Source organism: Squalius cephalus (assembly GCF_949319135.1).
Source record: "Squalius cephalus genome assembly, chromosome: 1".
Lineage (NCBI taxonomy): Eukaryota > Metazoa > Chordata > Actinopteri > Cypriniformes > Leuciscidae > Squalius > Squalius cephalus.
The window spans coordinates 44,562,492-44,585,584 of record NC_137122.1 but is presented as its reverse complement, the minus strand read 5'-3'; the positions used below and the strand labels follow the sequence as shown (position 1 = coordinate 44,585,584).

The 23,093-nt window shown below is 37.3% G+C and overlaps 1 protein-coding gene across 1 annotated transcript in view; it reads right to left on the bottom strand.

Annotated features, from left to right (window-relative positions):
* LOC307160467 (neurexophilin-1) overlaps positions 1-17,434 on the bottom strand; it is a 34,338-nt gene extending 16,904 nt beyond the window's left edge. The window contains exon 1 of the mRNA XM_079874598.1: positions 16,931-17,434. Within this exon, the coding sequence (XP_079730724.1) occupies positions 16,931-16,984 (54 nt within the window). The 5' untranslated portion in view covers positions 16,985-17,434. The remainder of the gene's footprint in view (positions 1-16,930) is intronic.
* Positions 17,435-23,093: the final 5,659 nt, after the last annotated feature.

Here is a 23,093-nt window from a genome sequence, read left to right as displayed (position 1 = left end):
TGTTCTCAGTGCCACGAGGATCTGTATTCCATGGGCTCTTGTCTGAAAACTTTGAATAACAGCTTTAATAATCATTTTACAACTGAGTAGTGGGGTTTATTGTAGCTATCTAATTGAATACTGTATATGTTGTCACAGACTAAGGTGTTAGTGAGTCCAATCATCCATGAAAAAAAGAAATCATGCAGAAAAATAGCATTCCTAACTTTGGGATTCTGGTTAACACCGTACTTAAATGATTAAATTCTAGGCAAAATATATGCAAGCTCTTTTTCTTTTTCCCCGATATTAATACTAATAATGCTTTAGGGTCTAATTTTCTCAATACTGCATGCATTTTCAGTTTTAATTGTGAAATACTGAAGCAGTTGTTAATTAAATATGTGTGCTTATTTTCATATTGTTATGAAAAATCTTTGTTCAAGGAAGAAAAAAAAACACCTTGCTTGCATATAATAACTTGCCGTCTTTGAAGTGAATTTTCCAATATGGATTTAAATTAAGCTCCTATCAGAGGTAGGATTGCAGTCTGCTGTGGGTAACCTTTTAAAACAGCAACCTTATGGCCTCAGAGGGCTGAAATATTCCATAACGAGTGTGTGAGAGTGTGTAGCTAGCTCTGGCCCTTTGAATCACATCTCCCCTGGCAATAGAACAGACAGATACACTATTACAGAGTTTCAGACTGATAGCACTGGAGAAAGAGGTACATGTTTTTGCCTAGTTGTTTAAAGAAACAGGCTCTGCAATTAATGTAAACCTTCCTGAAGGGAAGAGCCGCTGTCCACTAACTCAAATTTCCTTCTGAAACAACGAATATGGAAATTTGTTCCGATGTCCTATAAAAGAGTGGCTTTGCAATTTTTGTTCTATACCTTTTTCAGACTTGAACAGCAGCATGAATCAAACTTTACTGTAGAAATCTACATCAGAGCATGTCATTCTAAAGAGAAAAAAGGTATGTTTTCACAATCTTTCTCTCTCTAGAACCTTTCTTTTCTACTAATGTAGCCAATGCTGAGGGAGGATAATATTGACCAATAAGTTTAGCTATTTTCCACACCACAAACCAGACACCTAATTAAAAAAACGAAAACAAAAAAAGAAATCAAGGTTCACCCTACACTATTTTCCCCAGAGCCTGTTTAATTATAAAATTGCATCACATTATGGAAGTTAAATTTGTTGTGACTGTCATTTTATATTGTCTATCATAAGCTCAACCCCTGTTTGTCCCGAAAAATGTACTTGTGAATGAAAATACTTAAGTTTTATTTTTTATAATTGCTTGTTTATATACATGAAGATCACATACAAGCAAATACAAATACAAATACAAATACAAAAGAACATACCATTCTAATTATTAGGGTCAGTAAGATTTTTGAAATGTTTTTGAAAGAAGTCTCAGTTACACTTTATTTCGATAGTCCACTTTGCAACTACTGTACATGTCAACAAACTCTCATTAATTTGCAACTACATGTCAACTAACTCTTGTTAGAGTATTAGTAGATTGTTAGGGTTAGTGTAAGTAAAAGTTGACATACTTGAAAAGTAACTTATAGTCAGTAGAATGTCTGTTGGGTGCCTTCAAAATAAAGTGTTAGCAGATATTAAGCAGTCTATTCTAATGACTTCTTGACATTCTAGTTGACATGTAGTTGTCTAAAGTGGACTATCGAACTAAAGTGTCACCAAAGACTCTTATGCTTACCAAGGCTGCATCAAAAGTACAGTAATAATAGTAATATTGTGAAATATTATTACGATTTAAAACTGTGCCAATTTGTGAAAAAAAATGTGATTTGTGTTTTCCTAGATGGCCTCTTTCTAACAAAACTATTTACTGTGCATTTAAAAAAAATACAGGTCCCTCTTCCAGTGCATTTCCACCACTATGGGCCGAGCTTAGGAAGTTAAGGACTATTGTCAGCCAGAAAGAGTAGTAACACCAGCCACTGCATATGAATCCAAGAAAAAAATATATTGACAAGCCAGACTCATGATCTTTACAAATCTCCAAAGAGGAAGGTATAAATGAATCAAGGTAACGGATTCATTTTCAAGGTAAAGTGTCTGTCAATAAGTCTGACAATATGTTTTTAATTTGGCTGTATGATTCAGATGATAACCTCCTCTGAGTGCTCAAGGTACTGCACACCGACAAGCACACACTGTATTATGTCCCTGCAGAAAGACACTGTGCTGTTAACCTGAGAGTCAAATTAAGTTTGAATATTATGCAGAAAACAATGTGTATGAGATGAGATTTTCATTTTCTAAATAACTCCATATAATTAATGGAGGGGATGGGAAGCAGACAGGGTGCAATGAAAACTACCTCTCTCTCTCTCGCTCTCACTCTCCATCTCTCCGGCTCTCAATATGAGCCGTGTGCTCCTGTGTTTCCTCAGGCTGTTGGATTGAAATCTCCATCTCTAATATGACATAAATTTTTAATTAAAGGCCCAAGATCCCACTCAGATTCCTGAGTGTTCGCCGACACATTTATTTCTCTCACTCTTTGCAACAGACCTCATCCGCTCACGCTGGGAGATTTCTCCTTCTGTTACATGATTAAAATCTGCAAACGGCTCTGCCCTTAGAACTAATTATTCCACACCAAGACAAGAGGCGCAAGGGAGAGAAAGAACACAAAGGGAAGAGAAAGGTAATTTCACAAGAAACAAGCCGTTTGACTCTTAATGAATAATTTATGCCGGCTTCAAGGGGGTCACAAGAGCCAATAAGCAGACCCTTACACCCACCTCAGCCCTGGCTACTCAACAAACATCAGTCTCTTCCTTCCTCCTCCTCACCTCTGTCTCTGCGCCCCTTTTCACATGGTCCGTCTCACTTGAACTGACCATCTGAAATGATTTGGATGGGTTCAGTTCAGTGATGCTCACTGGACCCAGGGATAATTCAGTATTTACGGCGAGATGGCGGTGCCTGAATTGGCTGTTAAAAATTTGCATTATGCCATATTGACAGAGAGAACGTGCATTTGGGTGCAAATCAGCACAATCTGGTCTGTGAAAGGTGAGGCATGTATAGACAGGCTGGGTGAGAGAGAGAGAGAGAGAGAGAGAGAGAGAGAGAGAGAGAGAGAGAGAGAGAGAGAGAGAGAGAGAGAGAGAGAGAGAGAGAGAGAGAGAGAGAGAGAGAGAGAGAGAGAGAGAGAGAGAGAGAGAGAGAGAGAGAGAGAGAGAGAGAGAGAGAGAGAGAGAGAGAGAGAGAGTGTGTGTGTGTACGCGAGTGTGAGTGTGTGTGCGCATGCATGCATGTGTGTGTGTCTGTGTGTGTCTGTTTGGCTGCCATGATTTTTTCAAGTAAGACATCGTTTGTTGATCCTGGAACAAAAACATATTCCTAAACCTATCCCTACCTCTAAACCTAATCCTATACCATAACTTAGCCCTAAAATCAGAATGACAGCTGAATAAGAATTTTGTAACCCTTGTTGTAAGCCTTAACTTGACATTAGCTCTAAACCTATCCCTCAAATCTGATTGGTTGATTTGAATGTTGTTCCAGGATCAACAAGGAATCCAAAGGATTAAAAGGTGGTTTTTTTTTTATTAATAATTTTATTCAGCAAGTATCCATTGAATTGATCAAACGTGATTTAAAAAATATATTTTAAATAAACGCTGTTATTTAAAAAAAAGTTTCCACAAAAATAGCAAGCATCAAAAACAACAGAGAAATGTTTCTTGAGAATTAAATCATCATATCATAATGATTTCTGAAGGATCATGTGACGCTGAAGACTTGAGTATTGATGCTGAAAATTCAGCTTTGCATCACAGGAATAAATTGCATTTTAAAATATATTCAAATAGAAAAAGTTTTTTTTTTTAATTGTACAAACATTTCCAAATATTATTGTTTTTACCGTATTTTTAATCAAGTAAATGCAGACTTGGTGAGCATAAGGAACTTATTACAGACCCCAAACTTTTGAGCAGTGCTTCAAAAGTTTGAACTCTCCTCCCTTTAAAATTAACTTTTTAAGGGAGGAGAAAACGCTTTCCATATCTTTTGTTCTTAATGCCAAAGGCTGTGCATCCAATTAAACTCAAACATGTTGCGTGGCATCTTTAGAAAACCATGAACAAAACTAAACAAAAAAAAGAAACTATAACGTAAATTAAAAATGAGTTCCCTTACCATGCGGAAAAACAGACCACATTGTATTTTATGAATTATTTCCTGCAGAGAGCTTGAAAACGATCAAAACTGTAAAAAATTAGGTAAAACTAAAAAGGAAATTGTCATATTTCAGTCTGTTGTGTTAACTGTGCACATTGTTGGGCCTATTCCGTCTGATTCCTGAAAACAAAGCCAGTTGAGAACCACTGTTCATTGTACCCATAATCATGTTGTTCCGGGCCCTGTGAATTTTAGTGATGGATCTGTGAGTCATGTAGGGTGAAAGGGTGACAAAGGCTGACACAGTAAGATCCGACAAGGCTATGTGTGGCAGCGGTGCAAGACAGTCTAATGGAAGAGGTTTGATTCTATGTCATCGACACAAACACCATCCTAAACTACATCTGTTCTCTCTCTCTTCCTCCACGGCCGAGAGCACAGCTGATGCGCAGGGTAATGGGTTTCTCCATAGCACTATAGGACAGGCTCTAACAGGCAGTTTAGATCTCATCTATTTGACCTATTTGCACTTGTTAGGATCATTCATGGAACGCACTGAGAATCAGAGAGGGAGAGAGGGATGCCGAGAGCAGGAGAAAAAGAAGGGTGGGGAATGAAATTGTGGACTCCAGTCCTTTGATAAATTCTCTAGTAAGAAAAGTCATGTCTGGTATTAAGGGATGACTCTTGGTGTGATAACATTTCAAAGGAAAAGTATCATGAACATGATTCTTTAGTGCTGTTACTCCAATGTTTTACATTGTTTAGGAAAGCCTGAAGATCACTAACCACTCCATTCATGTTCTCCACATCTGATAGCAAAAATCAAGGCAGATTTTAAACTCTTTATTTCCCCACTACAGTATGTCAGTTTGAAATCCTAGAGGACTGTCAGCTTTGACAATGAATTTAGCAAAATTGAGCAATTTTGTGTATATTTTAATGTATATTTTTTTTGTGTTTTACATATTGCCGTTATTTCAGCCATCAGTATACACTGCTCTTCAGACATCAGCTGTTAAAAAACAAATACTAATCTTAATGTTTTCAAACAGTATTTGTTACCAGGCTCGGAGGTAATCCTTGAACTGACCACTCGCTGAGTAACTAAGGATTTTAAAATTTCAAGAATTAAAAATGAAGAGGACACGGGGGGAGTAAGAAAAGCAAAAAAAGTTTTCATCCAGCCTTGAAGGATTCGCCAACAGATGCCTATGTCACACACTAATGATGTCAGCAGATGCCTTTGTCACACCCTGATGAGGTCACCGCAATGCTCTGGTAGTACAATAACCATCTGTCTACTTTCACAGATGGTGACAGATGTATAGCACTGCGTCCATGAAGAAACTCATCTTTGCCCCTCTCTATTTGAAGTCTATTTGAAGTCCAAAACCTCCTTAGACATAAACAAATATGCACTGCTTTCCAAGTCATAATTAATCCAGCAGGTAATTTGCTTTTTGTAAAAATGTATTGTTCTATGTATTGATTAAAATCCACACTGGAGGTAAATCTTAAAGCATAACTTGTATTTTTGAATAGCAATAACGCTAAAAGACTCAAAAGTACTTCCTTAATGCAAAAACAGACACATAATTATAAACTGTGTCAAGTTCATGTGAATGAGCAATACTTTTACAGCATTTATTATTCTTGGTTAATGTATGTACATGTACAAATGCATTTTTAACATTAAAAGTTGTATACATTAACATGAAAGTTTACACATTTTGAACTAACATTAACTTTGAACAAAAGGGAATAAATAAATATTTTGTATAAATGCATTTAATATATAATTTTACATTAAACCAAATTCATAAATGCTATAAAAGTTGTTCATTGTTAGTTTAAACAGGGGACCGTAAACTCAAGCTTATGTGAAGAAGTTTCATGTTTTGTTTCATTCCAAAGCTCAAGCTTGGTGAACCCTGGCCCGTTGCAGTGTCCAAAGATATTTCACATGCTAGTTTGACCGCCCTTTAATTTGCCTGACATACATTTGACCATAAATGGTCTGATTCTACAGTCAGTTTGGTATGGCATCCTCAGCTATCACTGTCATGATATAACTATTTGCCTGAACAACACATCTGGTTTAATGTCACAGGCATGACATGACAAAGGTAACTCTGTCGCCCCCTTGAGTACTGAGGGTTTTTTTTTTTTTTTACCACCACAGTAACCCTAGAGCACATGTCCTTGCAATGCAATGTCTGTCTTTGCATGTTTCGTGTTTTTGGTCTTAAGAAAAAAGTCCACATGCTTAGTGTAATGCAAGAATGGTGACTACCACAGCGTTAGTTTCAATTAAGCAGTGCCTCAATATTTATACAGTGGCATTTAACTATAATATAATTGGATGTTGTATATAGTATAATTGGAGATATAATTGGATGTTGACAGTAGTGCTTAATAATCTATTCATAAAATATGTGCCATTTTAGCTGTACTGTGCATCTCTCTTAGTCTGGCTATCACCAGACCAAGCTCAATCTTTTAAGATTGAACATTAGTCTGGGGAGTCTGCTCTGTATTTTCTACTGCACAAGAGGCGTGATCAACGGGCATAGTTCAAATGACTCTGTACGCAATTGGATAGTCCTTCAACCAATCAGACCAACGTGATGTATTTTGCAGCAAAAACTCCAGGCAGGAAACGTGTCAACAAACGTGTTGGTTTGGAGCATTGATCAGCGGTTTGCAGAAGCAGAAATGGCATTGAGCGATTTTTGCAGGTTGTGCAAAAAAACACAAAAAAAAACATGAAAGTGAGTGCTATTTACACCCACTTGAGCGATTTGTTTGCTAAACTAAAGAAGCCATTGAGCATTGTCCAGAGGTTAAAAGGAATTGGATTGGATTAAACCCACCAATAGCGCGCCAGGTGGATAAGCCAGTTTGTGATTGGTCCCCGCAAATTTGTAACGGAAGCAGGATAGAAGAATGTACAGGTTTCCAGCCTGAGCTGTGGGGCGAAATCAAATCTCCGGCAGATCGGTCTGGGTTTACCCAGTCTACATCTCTCTAGCTTATCGTCAAAAGGGAGAGCCATGCCAAAGATGCCCATCTGAGGGAAGGAGGTGGATGGAAGACTAACTTGGTGTTAGTCTGTGCTAATGCATAAAAATCATCGACAGTGTTTAACACACATCACACAGGTAGACAGCAGTGTTTAATGAAACAGTGTTTATCTTACAGTACCTTTGGTACTGTGCGTTGTCTGTCTTGTTTGCCTATGAGTGACTAACTTGCCCTCTTACTGTTTCAAGATGAACTTTGGGTCGATCTAGGGGACAGTCTCTGAATTTTCTTGTACAGTAAATCTGCCAGACAAGGCAGCAGACCGTGAGGGACAAGAAAGGCCTTGTTGAACAGGTGAGTCACAGAATATCTGACAGTTTATGGCATGCAAACAGATTTTTTAAGAGCTTAAAATCAAGTGACATTGTTTAAGCAACACCAGATTTGGAGACAGTCAGAAACACTCTCTCCTGAATGGCTTCAGGACTATTGTATCCTGGATTAACTTTTAGAAGAATGTCGGTGCAATAAGAAATGTCCCTCTAAACAGAACAGGTCTGAAAACACAAACAGCTTTCACTCATATTGATCACATGCATTTGACAAACAATGAGTGAATAGATGTTTTGTGGACACGCACGCACGCACGCACACACACACATACACGCACACACACACACACACACACACGCACACACACACACACACACACACACACTTTCCTGTAGCTCAAACAGTAGAGTGTTGGCGTGTCATGGGTCCGATTCCCAGGGAAAGCAAGACCTGATAAGAATGTTAATGTGTACCTTGAAATGCAACGTAAGTTGCTTTGGATAAAAGCATCTGCCAAAAGCATAAAATTAAAATGAAATGAAAATGAAACACATATGCATACACTTTAACAAACAGTCTTTTTTAATCTTTTCTCTGTATGCCAAAAACCAAAGCTTATCGCACACACCCAGACAGATGGACTGGAGTTGTCTGATTTTAATGTCAGTGTTTAGTTTATTTTCCCTTATGACTATGTAGAAAGTGGACTGCCGGCTCTGAAAAATTACATCTTGTAACTGTATTAATTTAATGAGCTCATAATGAGAATGATGCTAGGCCAATATCATCAGCATAAACACGTTTAACACGGTAATTGCCTGCAATAAGCTCTTGACTGCATGACATTGTTCTGTGGAGAAATCACTTAAAGGGGACCTATTATGCAAAATTCACTTTGTATGGTGTTTGGACATAAATGTGTGTTGGCAGTGTGTGTACACAACCACCCTACAGTGATAAAAATCCACTCACTACTTTTTTTTTTAATCCCCATAAATCATAAGCAGTGTCGTCTCCCAACGACCTGTTTTCAGCCATGAGGCTGGTGTGACGTCACTAAAGCCACAGGCCCCGCCCACGAATGTTGACAGACACTGCCGTTTTAACATAGACCCGCCCTGATCGAGTTCACAGCGAGTTGTACACATCCGCCATTGCTGCACTGATGAGAATGTCTGCCAAGCGTTGTAGCCTATAGGTGTTGTGTGGCTGGATGTATTAATCCACATTGCTCTCTCTCTATTTACTACAGAAATCTGAGCCAGCCGCTGAAGACGAGGTGGATTCATTTAGTTTTTGAAGAAAATGCTCCCTCAACTCTACTGAAATTTGTTTATGTACTTACGCACTTCTTATACTGTGTTTACTCAGCTCTTACGGTGATTGTCTGGAGTAAAACTGACGCTTCCTCTTTTGTGTGATGTACAATAAACTTTATTAAACTCATCAGTATATTTATGGCCATCATTCAGACGGGGTCCTCTACAGCAGGCTTAATAGTGGATACAAGCAATGACACATATGTTATAACCGTAATTAAACTAAACTATACCATACCTGTTCCATCTCCATACAGCATATATTCTCTGACTCTGTGGGCATTATTGTCCGACTCCGGGTCGAAATGAACACCGTTACTGAGAGTTTCTGTTTTGATATTATCATCATTCCGTGAGATGAGATTGTTCTGACACTGAGCGCGAGCTCGTGATGCTCCGCCCTCTGTGCCGTGCAGCAGCAGCTCATTTGCATTTAAAGGGCACACACTAAAACTGTTGGGTATTTTGAGCTAAAATTTCACATACACACTCTGGGGACATCAGAGACTTATTTTACATCTTGTGAAAAGGGGCATAATAGGTCCCCTTTAAATCATCACAATCAGGAGTGAAAGAGGGTGAAAAGGATGACTGTTGATTCTTTGAATATTTAAAGAACAGAAAGGAGTTGTCTGCCTTATGTGCAAGTATGGCCTTTTTTATTTTATATTGTTATTATATAATTTTTATTGTATTATTTTATATTGTTGTGTATTAACTTTTATTTTATAATGTTTTTGTTGTTTATATCCAGAAAGCAACATAGTGTCGGCCAAGATCCGGCCTACATCTGTTACGCCACATGTACCAGATGTAGTACTATTACCAGATGTAGTACCTATTTTGCTGTCTGGATATATTTTGGGTGAGATGTTTGCAGTATTGATCTGTTTAGTGTACGTTCACACTGCAGCAAAATATTGTTGTGACTTGACTTCCGAACTGATATATGGTAATGACAACCTCCTTCTACAACTGAATTCACTCCTGAAAAATTCAGGTTTAAAGTGACAGCACATTTGAATTAAAGTAACAATGTGATGGAAGTAGCAGCACGAGTGAAATGGATTTACGAAAAACTAAAACAATTAGGGTGGGGACTTAATTCTATCCAAAGGATATTGATTGGATAGAGACAGATCTGAATGCGAGCTTGCAGTCATTTTTAAGAAAAAGGGCAGGGTTTAACCCTTTCACACGTAAGTTTAAAATATTCTGGCTGACCCCCCAGCGTGAGTTTTTCAAGGTGACTGTTATTTAGAATGTGTCACTTTATGGTTTCCATGGTGATCACGTGACACACCACAGCAACAACAGCGCTGAATGAATGATGATCTGCTTTTATGTCATTTTTTCCTTTTTTATTTCAAATATTCACAAATTTGTTAGCTATGGCCTGAAATATCTGATATTCTTATTGTCAAATATATGCAAGTGGATGTGTTTTGTTGTTTAAACACCTTTATAACGATCGTGTTAGTTGAGCTGTATGTGCGATGGGCGCCGCCATGTTAGTTTGTGCCACAGTTCAGAGAATCGGATCTGATGGATTTACAACACGTGAATTCATCCACTTCTCCCGAAATACATTAAAGTAAGTGGCCAGTGAACTGTGAGAAGAATAGAGTAAACTTTAAAGTTATTTACACAATGTGTATCTGATATGAATAAAACATGTCTAATTATAATGGAAAGGATTATTATTGCCTCTTCCATAGACATCAGTGTGTATTTTACAAACTCTAAATGTATTGTTTTTTTAGTACTTATGTGAATTTATATGTCTGAAACCTAAAATATACATTATGTGGTTGAAAACACTAAAAAGTTGTGATATATGACGTCTCTGAGCGCACCTGTCTCTGGCTCAGCGCCAGCCAACGCGCGAAAGCACATCTGAATTTAGCAGTTGATCACGTGATGCACTGACCGTTCTAATCACACCGGTGTGATCGTTCGCTCCAGGGACCAGCCTAGACTGATCACACTGGTGTGATCATACGTGCGAAAGGGTTAAGTAAAGGATAATCCACAGCTAGCTATGCATTAAACTATTTTAATGCATGACGAGGAGGCAAAGAACCGGCCAACGCAAAGCGGAGGGTGGTTGCCTCCGTGAAGTGCATTAAAATCGATCCACAGCTAGCCGTGGATTATCCTGCTTATACCATGGCCATTTGCCAGCATTGACAACTTAAAGCTGTTATTGATGTTTGCAGCATAATATTTGACCAGAAGGGTAAAATTGACACTTATTTTCGTCAGTTATGGCTCGTTAGATCTAGCATTCTGCTTGCTTTAAATCAGACACAGAGATAAAGTAGTGTGTAAGATTACATTGATCAGAATGAATGAACTATTTGAATTAATTATCGAAAGAGAGGGATTCATACCTGCGTCTGTTCAGCGTCTCTCTCTCTATTTAACAACAAAGCTATGAGATTAACTACTTCAAAATAGTAATCATATAACCCCCTTGTTGCTGAGAAATATAATGTATTATTATTATATTATTATTATTATTATAACAAGTTTCTGTGCTCCTGAATGTTTCGGATATGCATGCCTTGTGTGCACATCAATGAAAACAGCGCATTAATATAGAACGGTGATTAAACTGACTTAACGGTTTTATTGCACACCTTGCAGCCAATCAGAATCGAGTATTCGGACAGATCATGGTATAAGCAACAATGATTGGAGAAGTCTGGCATACTGTATGTTGCCATTGAGAAGTCTGCCGTTTTACCGCAAGATCGAGTTTTAATTAAAAAAATGATTTGGTGAATTTCTATTTAATGCCGACTATACATATACATGTACATATACAAACGGAACAACTAGTGTAATTAAAAAGTAGAGAACATCAAACAGGTCAAAATTTCAAAACATTGCTATGATTTTCTACAGTATTTCAGCTAACACGATTTCGAAAGTGTGACTTCTGCATTCAGTACACACACAAAATGGTAATTTAGTGGATTCGCTCCCATAATGTATATGTGGCCAGGTTTTAGATGTTTCTAACCTCGTAAGCATCAGCTGATCAGTTGATTTTCTTAGTTTAACTATAGGCAAACGCTTGAAGGCTTCATTAAAGCAGGCCCTTTAGTTTCAATAAAGCTGCTGAAAATTAAGGTTGATTATTAATGTGCTCTACATGTCTATTAATAATAACGGCATAATAGTGTTTAATAAGGGATAATTCATGGATTGCTCTATAATTTATCACTGTCACACAGCAAATGAATTATCCATGATGCCCAATTTCGGTGTGCGAACACATAAGCCATTTTCTTGCGTCTGACTCTCCCTCAGGTTTTAAGTAATGTGGCAGATAAATGACCTAACGCCGTAAGCTAAATTGGATAATTACATTATTAGTGTCTTCCTGACGTAAAGTATGGCTACATGTCTGAAGGTATTCACTGACAACACAAGGAAAACCGTGTATGGTATTTTAATTAAATTCCTTATAACCTTCACCTGTAATTTTATGAGTCTGCTATTTTCAGCATTTCTTTTCTTGGCAATATATATATTATTTTTTTTCATATCACAAAGTAAGACTATAAGACTGTGTTTTTTCTTTATTAAGATTGGTGATGCCCTGGTATGTATGCTGTACATTTCTCTCAGGACTGACCCTCATCAAATCCAAACTTGGGTTACAGATGTGACCTTATTAAATTTCCTCTCACTGGCAGCCCCTCTCAGTTAATTACACGTAGGTGTTTTGTAATTATTCTAGGGAAGATTTGTCATGGTTATTAGTTGTCCGCCCCCTTCCGAATAGACAAATGTAAGTCGCCAAATGGGAGGCTTTACAGCAGGAAGCTGGATTTGTACTAATGCAACATCCTACCAAAAGACCCTGTATGTGGCATAATTAAACTCTACAAATAAAGCAATGCTTCTTTGTTGTTTAGATTCCTAATTCTGATATGCTTCTCTTTTTTTCACTTTAATGATATCATTTTGTATCCCTGCAGAATACAAGAGGATTAAAACGTGTCAAAGAAGAAGTCATGAATTATTCCAGCTACACAGCAGATAATTGTAACACAGAGACTGCTAGAGGGGGATTAAATTTAGACTGCGGGTGTTAAGCTATAACACCCTCGCAGCAGGTGCATAAAAATCAGGCAGCTGTACACAACCTTTGCTCTAAAGATAAACTATGGATATTTTACTCATTGATACCAGTCATGGGTACGCCAAGAGCAGTGTAAGACTCTGTAGAGTGTGCCAAGACGACAATTGACTCTGACCACTGAGGAAAAAAGTCCCAACCCCAACGGGAATTTTTCATTAAAATGTTAGCTGTGGAGTTATTGTGAAATTATTAAAACTTGGTCGGTAGGATTGGTAAAGTATCATCTGTCTTATTCTCAGAAGTGTCATGCCTATATTCAAAGGAACCACGTGCCCCTGTCAGATTGAGCAAAGTGGATTTTGAGAGCTGCTAAATAATAATAGTAATTATTATTATTATTATTATTATTATTACTATTAGTAGTAGTAGTTTCACAAATCATGCCGGAAAAAAATTCTAAATATGCTGTCACAGATATCAATAATTTAATAAATCATTATTAACCGTCATGTAATGAAAAACTGTTTTTTTTTTGTAATGGAAACAAAATGTTAGCAAATGTCTAATTGCACTTTGTCTATTTAAAATGTATTTAAAATAGTTCTGGAATTTGACCCTTGGCCTCTACGCACTATATAGATGTTTTTCCTCTTTTTAAACGTTCAGTTTGTATCAGTTATTGTCTGTGTTCATGTTGTTGCAGACTAGAGTATGTGAGTAATGCAAAGTGTAGTTAGAAAGTTGTCATTTTCTCTTGCTCCAAGAAACGGCAAAATGGAAAACCCGGAGTGGAGTGTTCCAGACCGGCTTTCGTGTTGTGCTTTGCTTAGTAATAAAAGCTTCCGTATTGTGATGTTTATCCGAGTGATACACCTTCTCGACAAGAAAAAAAATGTAGAGACATCAGTTATTGATTGGATTGTTAGATCATTGTCGTCAACCGCATAAGCAACTGCAGCTTCAAAACAAGCCCAAAGCAATATTATTATATAATCTATTACCATCAATATTATTTATTATCAGTAAATGAGCCTGCAGCATATTAAGCTGAAACCACTCAGAATTTGAAAAGCAGAAACTATTTTACAAAAATCATCAAATTGCAACAAAGCGGGAGGGCAAGCACTATCCTCCGATAACCTGTGAGCAGAATAGGTTTGGAGATGGAAAAGGAGAAAAAGACAAGAGCACTGAGGGGGAGCTGTAATATAGCCACATATTTGTTATAAAATAAATTCAAACCATATATCTACTGTTAGTATTAGAATACTTGTTTTTTTGTTCAAAAAAATATTCTTTAAACTAACTTAATTCAATAATGGACAGTGGTTCCACGCAAGCAAATTATTATTTTTTAACATTAATGGAATTTTTTTAATCTATGTAACCTCACTGTGTTGTGACAACACAACTGAATGAGAAAGAATCTATGTGAAATAGTAATGTCCAACCAAATAAATGGAATTGCTTCTCTGTGACTTAAGCTATAAGTTTAGTGAACATGCTTTAGTTTATTAAATATTGCACTGAAAAACAAGAGTGTTGGATTTACATGATTTCTCAAATGAAGTTCTACTATAGCTAGATATCAACTAGTGATAGCACTTATTAATATCTTAAATGCTAAAATATAAGTGCTTCCTCAGCCACAAGGATTAAACTTACAAGAATCAGTCCACAACCTAACCAAATGATCCACTCTTCTCCAATGGTGTAATTTAAATGGTTCTAATAATTCCAATGTAATTGAACATTAAACACAATTACATACTATCAAGTCTCCCTCTTTTCTCGTTTTCTCAAAAACACATAAAATAACACTTAATTTCAACATTTATTTCTCTCTTTATTCAGCTATGCAAAGCATGCTGGGAACTAACAAGCACCGCCCAGTTTTCAGTTAATGCAACACAAATCATTCATGTAATCCAACACAAACTGATTAAGTAAACTTAAATTTTACATATATTTAAGCAGACTGAACACAATCAAATTAAGTTTGGACAAAATGTATAGCAATTGTGTTGCTTAAGCTCATTTTAATGAAGCAGTTTGAACAAGCAGCCAATATATATATAGCCTATATATATATATATATATATATATATATATATATATATATATATATATATATATAATATATATATATATATATATATATTATAGCCTAGACTTTCCGCAATACTAACAGAAATGAAAGACTTTGCCTTTAGACTAACTTTATATTTTCTTAACCGGCTGATACTTCTAGCTCTGACGCCATGCACCTTCGCATGCAGTCTTCATCCAATACGTTGGAAATCGTCACATCCGTTTTTTTTTTTTTTTTTTTTTTTTTTTTGAATCGCGAAATTAAACCCTTTACATTAGTTTAACGATTGATAATTAAGTATAGTGGGAAATTATACAGGTTAAGTTAATTAAACGCAATACAATAGTGTTTTGGTGGTAAAAGAAATATGTTACTTTAACAAAAAATATTGGGGTAAAAAGAACAGTGCCACAAAACTATTTTTTAGTGTGCTTATTTATGGGCTACATTTAAAATTAAATAAAAATAAAATAAAATAAAAAGAAACATCACCTCCCATGTTTCCTCTCCATCATGCAAATCTCTGTTGGTGGCATTGTTTTTGAAAATTTACATAAATCTCTATTTGCGTCTACTAACATGGCTTGGATTGCAGCGTCGCGTTGAATGTGATTTTTCTCCAATGAGGGGGAGAAGGGGGTGGGATATGAGATGACGATTCACGCTACTACACTTTTATTATTGCACTGGTTGGCTACTGTGAGCAGACAGTGTCAACAATGTATTGGGGAAAAACTGTGACCATAAATATAAAGAAACAAAGTTGCAAGTCATATTTTCCTAACGAGCACCCACATTTTTTTAAATAATCCCAAAAAAACCTAAACCCTTGACCCGTGACCCGTAACGCGACTTACAAAAAATAAAAGAAGAAGCCCAAAGTCGCGTATTACAAGTGGACTTGGCAACTCTGGTTGCCGTTTGCTATTGCTGTGATCTCATGTGAGGGTGACAGGTTGTCCCGCCCTTGCGCCAGCAAACACGTAATCAGAGTAGAGAAGAGATGTCTGCAAGTGGGAGGGAAATTTTGATTAAGGATTACAGAACACGTGAATTTAGAAAAAATAATAATGATGATGCGGACTGCTAAATAATTTATAATAAATACAGCAATAGTCCATAAAAAAAAAAAAAAACAAGAACTGTCAATTTTGATTTCATGGTGAGTAACTTCTGGAAATATTTTCGCTGACAAAAAACTGGCCATGGTCTGAAACTCACTTAGCCTACTTAACTTAAAATGAATGACTTATAAAACCGCACTATCACACTCACAATTGTACTGTAAAAATTATTCAGCACATTTGATCATGTGATATTACTTAAATATGGTCAACAAAAAGTTTGTAGCGATGTTACATTGATTTTATTTTCCTTACTCCCTCTCTCTCTCTCTCTCTCTCTCTCTCTCTCTCTCAATTTTTTCTTTTGTTATATATATAATATATATGTTAATATATATGTTTATATATAAAGCCTATATAGCCTATATATCCTATACTGTCACTGAATACTGTCACTAGTGCCCCCTCGAAAATGTAGGATCAGGACGCCCCTGAAATTTCTCAGTGTATCTTTCCTTCCACCCGCTTATTCCTTCACACACACTAACACAAAATACAGAAAATAGGCATGGGACCCCTTGCGCGCGAAGCGAAGCATGACTTCCAAGAAAGAGTCGATACGCGCTCGAGCAGGTCCATCCAGAGCTCGTGCCCCAAACTCCTGCCCTTAAGTGTGAAGCGCTCGGCGGGAAGACGATGACGGTCACCCCTTGACGCACAGGTGAAGGCCACGTGAAGCGCACCTCTCAACCGTTGACAGAGACCCAGTTCGGTTCAATAAACAAGACTGAAACTTAATATAACACAAACTTAATATATCACATTAATATTTAAACCTCACCAAGCACGCTGTCCCGTTGAGGAGCAGCAGGATGAAGCCGTGGTCGGAGCGCATCTCGTCGTTGTCCAGCTGTCGACAGCTCTTCGTTCAAGAAGACGCGGTTCCTCCGGTACCGTATCCAAAACAGGCGAGACCCGGTCCCATGTCCAACAAAAAGTCAAGCGCGAGCTCTCCTCTTAGTGGAATCCCACCTGCTGTCTTTCACGGTAAACTCCCGCTACTTGGAGCTCGTCACATCCAAAGGTGTGTGGAAACTGACAGGACACCTCATCGCTTCCATCTGCGTACACTTTGTTTCGTTTCGTGTTGCTGTGTGAAGAGAATCATCTCCGTTATCCGCGCTTTTATGTGCTGGTGACGGTTAGGATCCCAGTGCGCGAGCCTGACCGGAGCGCAAACTCCTCGAGCGTCGTGCATATCAGTACATGCAGACTGGCAGCAGAGCTCCTATGCTGACGTTTTAAACCCCCCTCTCTCTTTCTGTCTCCCTCGTCATAGCCCCAATCATCCCCTTTTCACTCTTTTTTCTCTTCATCTTCTTCCCCTACATTCTCTCTCTCTCTCTCTCTCTCTCTCTCTCTCTCTCTCTCTCTCTCAAGCATACTTTTCTTTTTCCTTCCTTCCTTCATCCTGTCAACCCCCTTCATACCTTCTCTTTCCTGAACCTAAATCATAATAATTAACTTCAGTCGTTTATATAACAAAAATGCATACTGATGGATTGCTTGGTAAATTTATCAATAGCCTGCATATCCCTGGATATGAATTCTTTGTTCTTCCTGGAACAACATTCCTGTTAACCAATCATTTCCCATTAACTTTAGGGTTAAAAGGATAGTTCACCAAAAAAAATGTCATTGCATTTTTTCTTTTTTCTTTTTTTAACAATGCAATGAAACTCAATGGTGGCTGGTGCTTTCATTCTGCCTATATTTTGTTTTCCTCGGAAAAAGAAAACATTAAGTTGAGTACACTGTTGATAACCTATTGATAAGTGACTAATATGCACATTTGTCTAGGAACATGTCCTTCTCACATTGTGCTGACGGCAGTCACAGTTTATTAAACCTGATGCCAGCGGTGCCTTGTCATAAGGTACAGGCTATTCTCATTGGTTTGTCTGCATCAATGTACCTCTGTTATCTGTTTTGGGTTATTTGGCTCTTTTTTGTCATCCAAGATACTCACCCCTCCACCTAACTGGTAATTGGCCCAGGGAGAGCCCTACTGTGTGTATTGGGATGCGATTTGTGTAGCCTTATTGATTTGAAACAGCCCGGTATCCTCTGCCTTTCTATGTGAGTCTAATATGAAATCAGATCGCTTGCACTGTAGAACCAACTGAGAGCACTCGCTTGATTGCCACACTTTTGTTATGAGCCATCATTTATTTTCTTATCTATTTTTTGGTACACAGGGGTGATAATTTGCCTATTTTTAAATGTTACTACTTTTCCCTCCCTCTTTGTGCATAGTGCACACACTTAGAAAAGTGACCTTTGACCCTCTAAGGTCACTCTACATCCCCTGTCAAATATTAATATTGGGCATTAAAGCAGTGTGTGCGTGTATGATTAAGTGCAAGTCTGTTGGCTTGGTAATGGAATGGCGAGAGGGCAAAGGGTCAAATTCTCTGATTGAAACCCTAGAGATTGAGACACAAAATGTAAAAATCGAAAAGCAATGAACTAGAGAAGAAAAAATAACACAGAAGATCAAAGCAACAGACGTAATAAGCGATTTCTTCTCTACATCAACTGTTTCCACAAACATAACTTTTAATAGAGAGTGATCAACATACTTTTGGGTGACTCTCATGAAACCTGTGAAAGAACATGTCCAGGTTATATTTCACCCTAAAATAAAATAAAAACTAAATAAATTGTGTAATTATTTACATTGTTGTATTTGCCTTTATGTTGATTTAAATAATAACACTGTTTTACATTCAGACTAATGAAAATAATGGAAATTATAAAACATTATTACAAACATCCAATTCTACATTACTGTAATCTGCAGGAGGACGCCGGCGTCCTGAAACGTTTTTCATTAGCTCAAAGTTACTAGTTTTAATTTAAAATAATGTAATTAAGTTGACAAACTACATAATTGAAATGGTCAGTTTTTGACTTCTGTTTTTACTAGAAAAATCGTATTACTATATGAAATGCCTAATTTTCAATAAATCTTATTGGTCATAAAACAGGCTTAATTTATGTTATGCAGTATATACATAGATTATACATCTATATACATAGATTGTTTGGGGTGTTTTTATAAAATTCATCCGATTCAATTTCTTCTGCAGTATTCAGAAGAAATGATCCATAAGGATGATGTTACAAGCGTGTATCTGTGATTGAAAGCGATAGTGTCTCTGTTTGTGTATGTCTGTGAGCCTGCATTAGTGTAGGGATCAGGGCTGGGGGCGTTAGTGGCTTTATCTTGTTTCACAGCACTAATGTCATTTGAGTGTGCTGTGTTGGAGACAGTGGGTAATCCAATGACGAGAGACTGCCTGCTAGTTATATACAATAAAAAGGTCTTTAGCTCCATCTTGTGTTGATTTTTGTTACTACGGCCATTCTGAAAAAAATTGTCCAATTGATTGTCAATGGCTGATTGAAATGACTAACAACTAACTGTCTTGCTGCCTCGGTGCTCAGCACTGTTAAAGGGTTAGTTCACCCAAAAAATGACATTTCTGTCATTAAAGGCACTCTATGTAAGATTTTTGGATTAAAATATCCAAAAACCACTTGAACAATGTCATATATTTTGTTGATTTGTGTACTTACATTATCCCAAATGTTTAGATCCAGAGAAATAAGCTATTTTAACCAGGTAACGGACCGTGTCCGTGCGTATAACATCATACCCGCGTTACCCTCAATTTTCATCGTAGAAACCATGGAAACACCAAAGACACTTTAATATATTATGTGTTTTATTAGACAGGTGAGCAACTGTTTGGATACATTCATAGACTGAAAACTAATCATTGTTATACAGCTCAACACAGTCTTTTTGTTTAAATCTCGTTTTCTTGATTTACTGTGACTGAGTACCATATTTACCATGCCTAATATGGATCTAGCTCACTGCAGTGTGCAACAAGTGTAGTAGCCACCGAGCGAACGCACAGAGTAGCATTATAGCAACTTTCAACACACTCAAATGTATCTAATATGATAAAACAGGCTAGCTGCGTTACCCTTACACCCATAACAGTGTGGCTTTAATTACTCACCCTCATGTTGTTAAGACCTTCGTTTATCTTCAGAGCACATATTAAGATATTTTTGATGAAATCCGAGAGATTTCTGTTCCTCCCATAGGCAGCAACATCATTGCAACTTTCAAGGCCCATAAAGGTAGTAAAGACATTATTAAAACAGTCCGACTACAGTGGTTCAAACTTAATTTTATGAAGCGACGAGAATACTTTTTGTGCGCAAAACCAAAACCAAAATAACAACTTTATCTGTGTCAGACTCACGTAGTGTAAACACAGTGCAGCACTTCCGGGTTCTACGTTAGAACGCCGGCTCACCATACTAGCACAGAAAAGTCATTATTTTTGTTTTGTTTATGAGCACAGTATTCTCACCACTTCATGACATTAAGGTTGAACCACTGTAGTCACATGGACTGTTTTAACGGTGTCTTTACTACCTTTCTGGGCCTTGAAAGTTGCAATGTAGCTGTCTATGGGAGGGACAGAAAGCTCTCGGATTTCATAAAAATTATCCTAGAATATAGATGAAGATGAATGAAGGTCTTGAACGACATGAGGGTGAGTAATTAATGACAGAATTTTCATTTTTGGGTGAACTAACCTTAAAACTGCCTTACAGGTACATCCATAATGTCACGTTTAATGTCAATTTAAGTGAGCTTTAGAGGTGAGACTAATTAATATTTCATGATTTTTTTGCTTATATGTTTATAGTCAGGGGTGCACATAACTGGTGCACATGCGTGGTAAAAATAAACGATGCGCAGCAGAAAACGTGGAGGGAAGCACTTTTGAGTACCAGCATTTTTGGGAACAGGGACATTAATTATTAGGATCACGGATCGCAGTTGATCCGTGATCCGTACAGACCAGGCCCCACGGTTCGGCACACATGTTATTCGCGAATTAACTGCTAAGTTTAACCATCATAGAGTGAAAGTTTATCATTTGGACGTGTTTTGTCTTGCCAATTTACACATTCAAACATGGAAGAAAGGTGAAAATCAGGACTGCGCACGCAGAGAGAGAGGCACAAGAAAGTAATCAGAATTGTGGGATAACAGGCACGTACCCCTGTGCTGCACGCCTACAAACAGCCTCCAGGTGAAGGCATCTTAATAGACAGTGTGTTATGTGAATATCATGTCTTCCCTCATCCATATACTTCCCTTTTCAGTTTTTCTTTCTCAGGTTTTAAGTAAAGTGATAAGATTCATTTTTATCTATTTATTTGACATAACATGCATTCATCCTGTCCTGGTTTTATTTCAGCAGAGAAAAAATCCACCTCTTTGGATCTGAAGGTGTGTTTTACCCATAGAAACTGAAGAGGGCACCCTTGCTTTAAGGAAAATATACCAACATCTTCTCCATATGTGCAAAGTGTGTGTGTGCTGTGTAAGTGACTTGATAGTTTTCTTTAATTCTATTCTCAGCAGTTGACACAGCATGGGCTTTTTTAAAGGTGGTTTGACATCAAACTGTAAGTGACACTCACTCAGTTATTCCAGCTTAAATGATCCTCACCAGAGAATTATGAATATATGATTTCACTCCCACTGATGTGTCCCACATGGCTATGTTTTTTATTTTTATTTTCCAGGGGGAGAGATTGATAGAACAAAATAACAAGGGACTAAAGCACAGAGAAACAGGATATAAATGAGATTGAGAGAATCGGGGTGGCCGAAATATCATCAGTGCCTGAAACATAATCACAGCTGCCTCTTAATGTTTAGGCGAGTTCAATTTAACATCACTAAATCTACAGTGATACACACTCATTATGAATGTAAACAATGGAAGATGAGGGGAGGAAAAAATGTAGATCACAAATGTAAACATAATCAGTGAGAAAAAAAAATGCATATGATTGGTGTTTGTTTTGAGCAGTGACAAATTGTGCCGAAACATACGATACAATCCCCCAACTCTACATAAGGCCAGCATTTACTCAGCTTTTGTAAAATGACAAAATTACACTTAAGACTTCAGAGGAATGTGGGATGAAGAAGATAACATCAAGCAGGGGACAGATGGGACAAAAAAGAAACATAAGCAAACCCTCAGCAAAGAAAAGCCCGCATGAAAGACGTGAGAAATGTGCAGATGAAGGATGAAAGAGCTGCAGTCTCAGTAAAAGGAGAGCAGGGAAGAAGGTGCTAGAGAGATGCCCTGCAGAGGTCGAGTTCACTTCTCTTTGAGTTCAGGAGGATCAGGCGTCATCAGTACCTTATTCATCCTTTTTTTCTTTTGTTTCTATCTGCTGCCCCTTTTCTGAGTGATGGCACAGAATGAAAAGAAGTGCAATCTTTCAGTTTTTCCCATCTTTGCAAATAGTTCTTCTGAGTTTGATCCATTTTGCGGCTTTTAATAGACAGACTCATTACAGGTGTAGGTGTGAGAGGGATGACTGTCAGATGGTAACATTAATCTGCCCTGTCTGGCTCCATTTACACTATAATGCTCTCTGATCTTTTGACACACATTACCATTCAAAAGTTTGAGGTCATTAAGATTTATTTGTTTTTTCAAATAATAATAATAATAATAATAGGAGGGTGCATTAAATAGATATCTTCAACATTGATAATAATAATAAAAAAAATGTTTCTTTAGCAGCAAATCATCTTGTCAGTCTGACATCATTAGATAGCTTTTTAGTAGTGGCCCACAGATGTGTTAGTGTTAACATAAACACCACTGAATATGTCTTTGTTTTAATATAACAAAGGTGAAGTATGCGAATTCTGCATTGTTAGCGTCACCAAACAGGTTTCCCAAACACTCCCTCCATCTGAAAATTCACAACTGTATGAAATCTTTTAGATCTCAGAATTACTTTGTTTGTATATATATATGAATAATGTAGCCTTTTTTCTCTTAATATACAGAATATCTGAAGCCTGACCAGTTTATCCA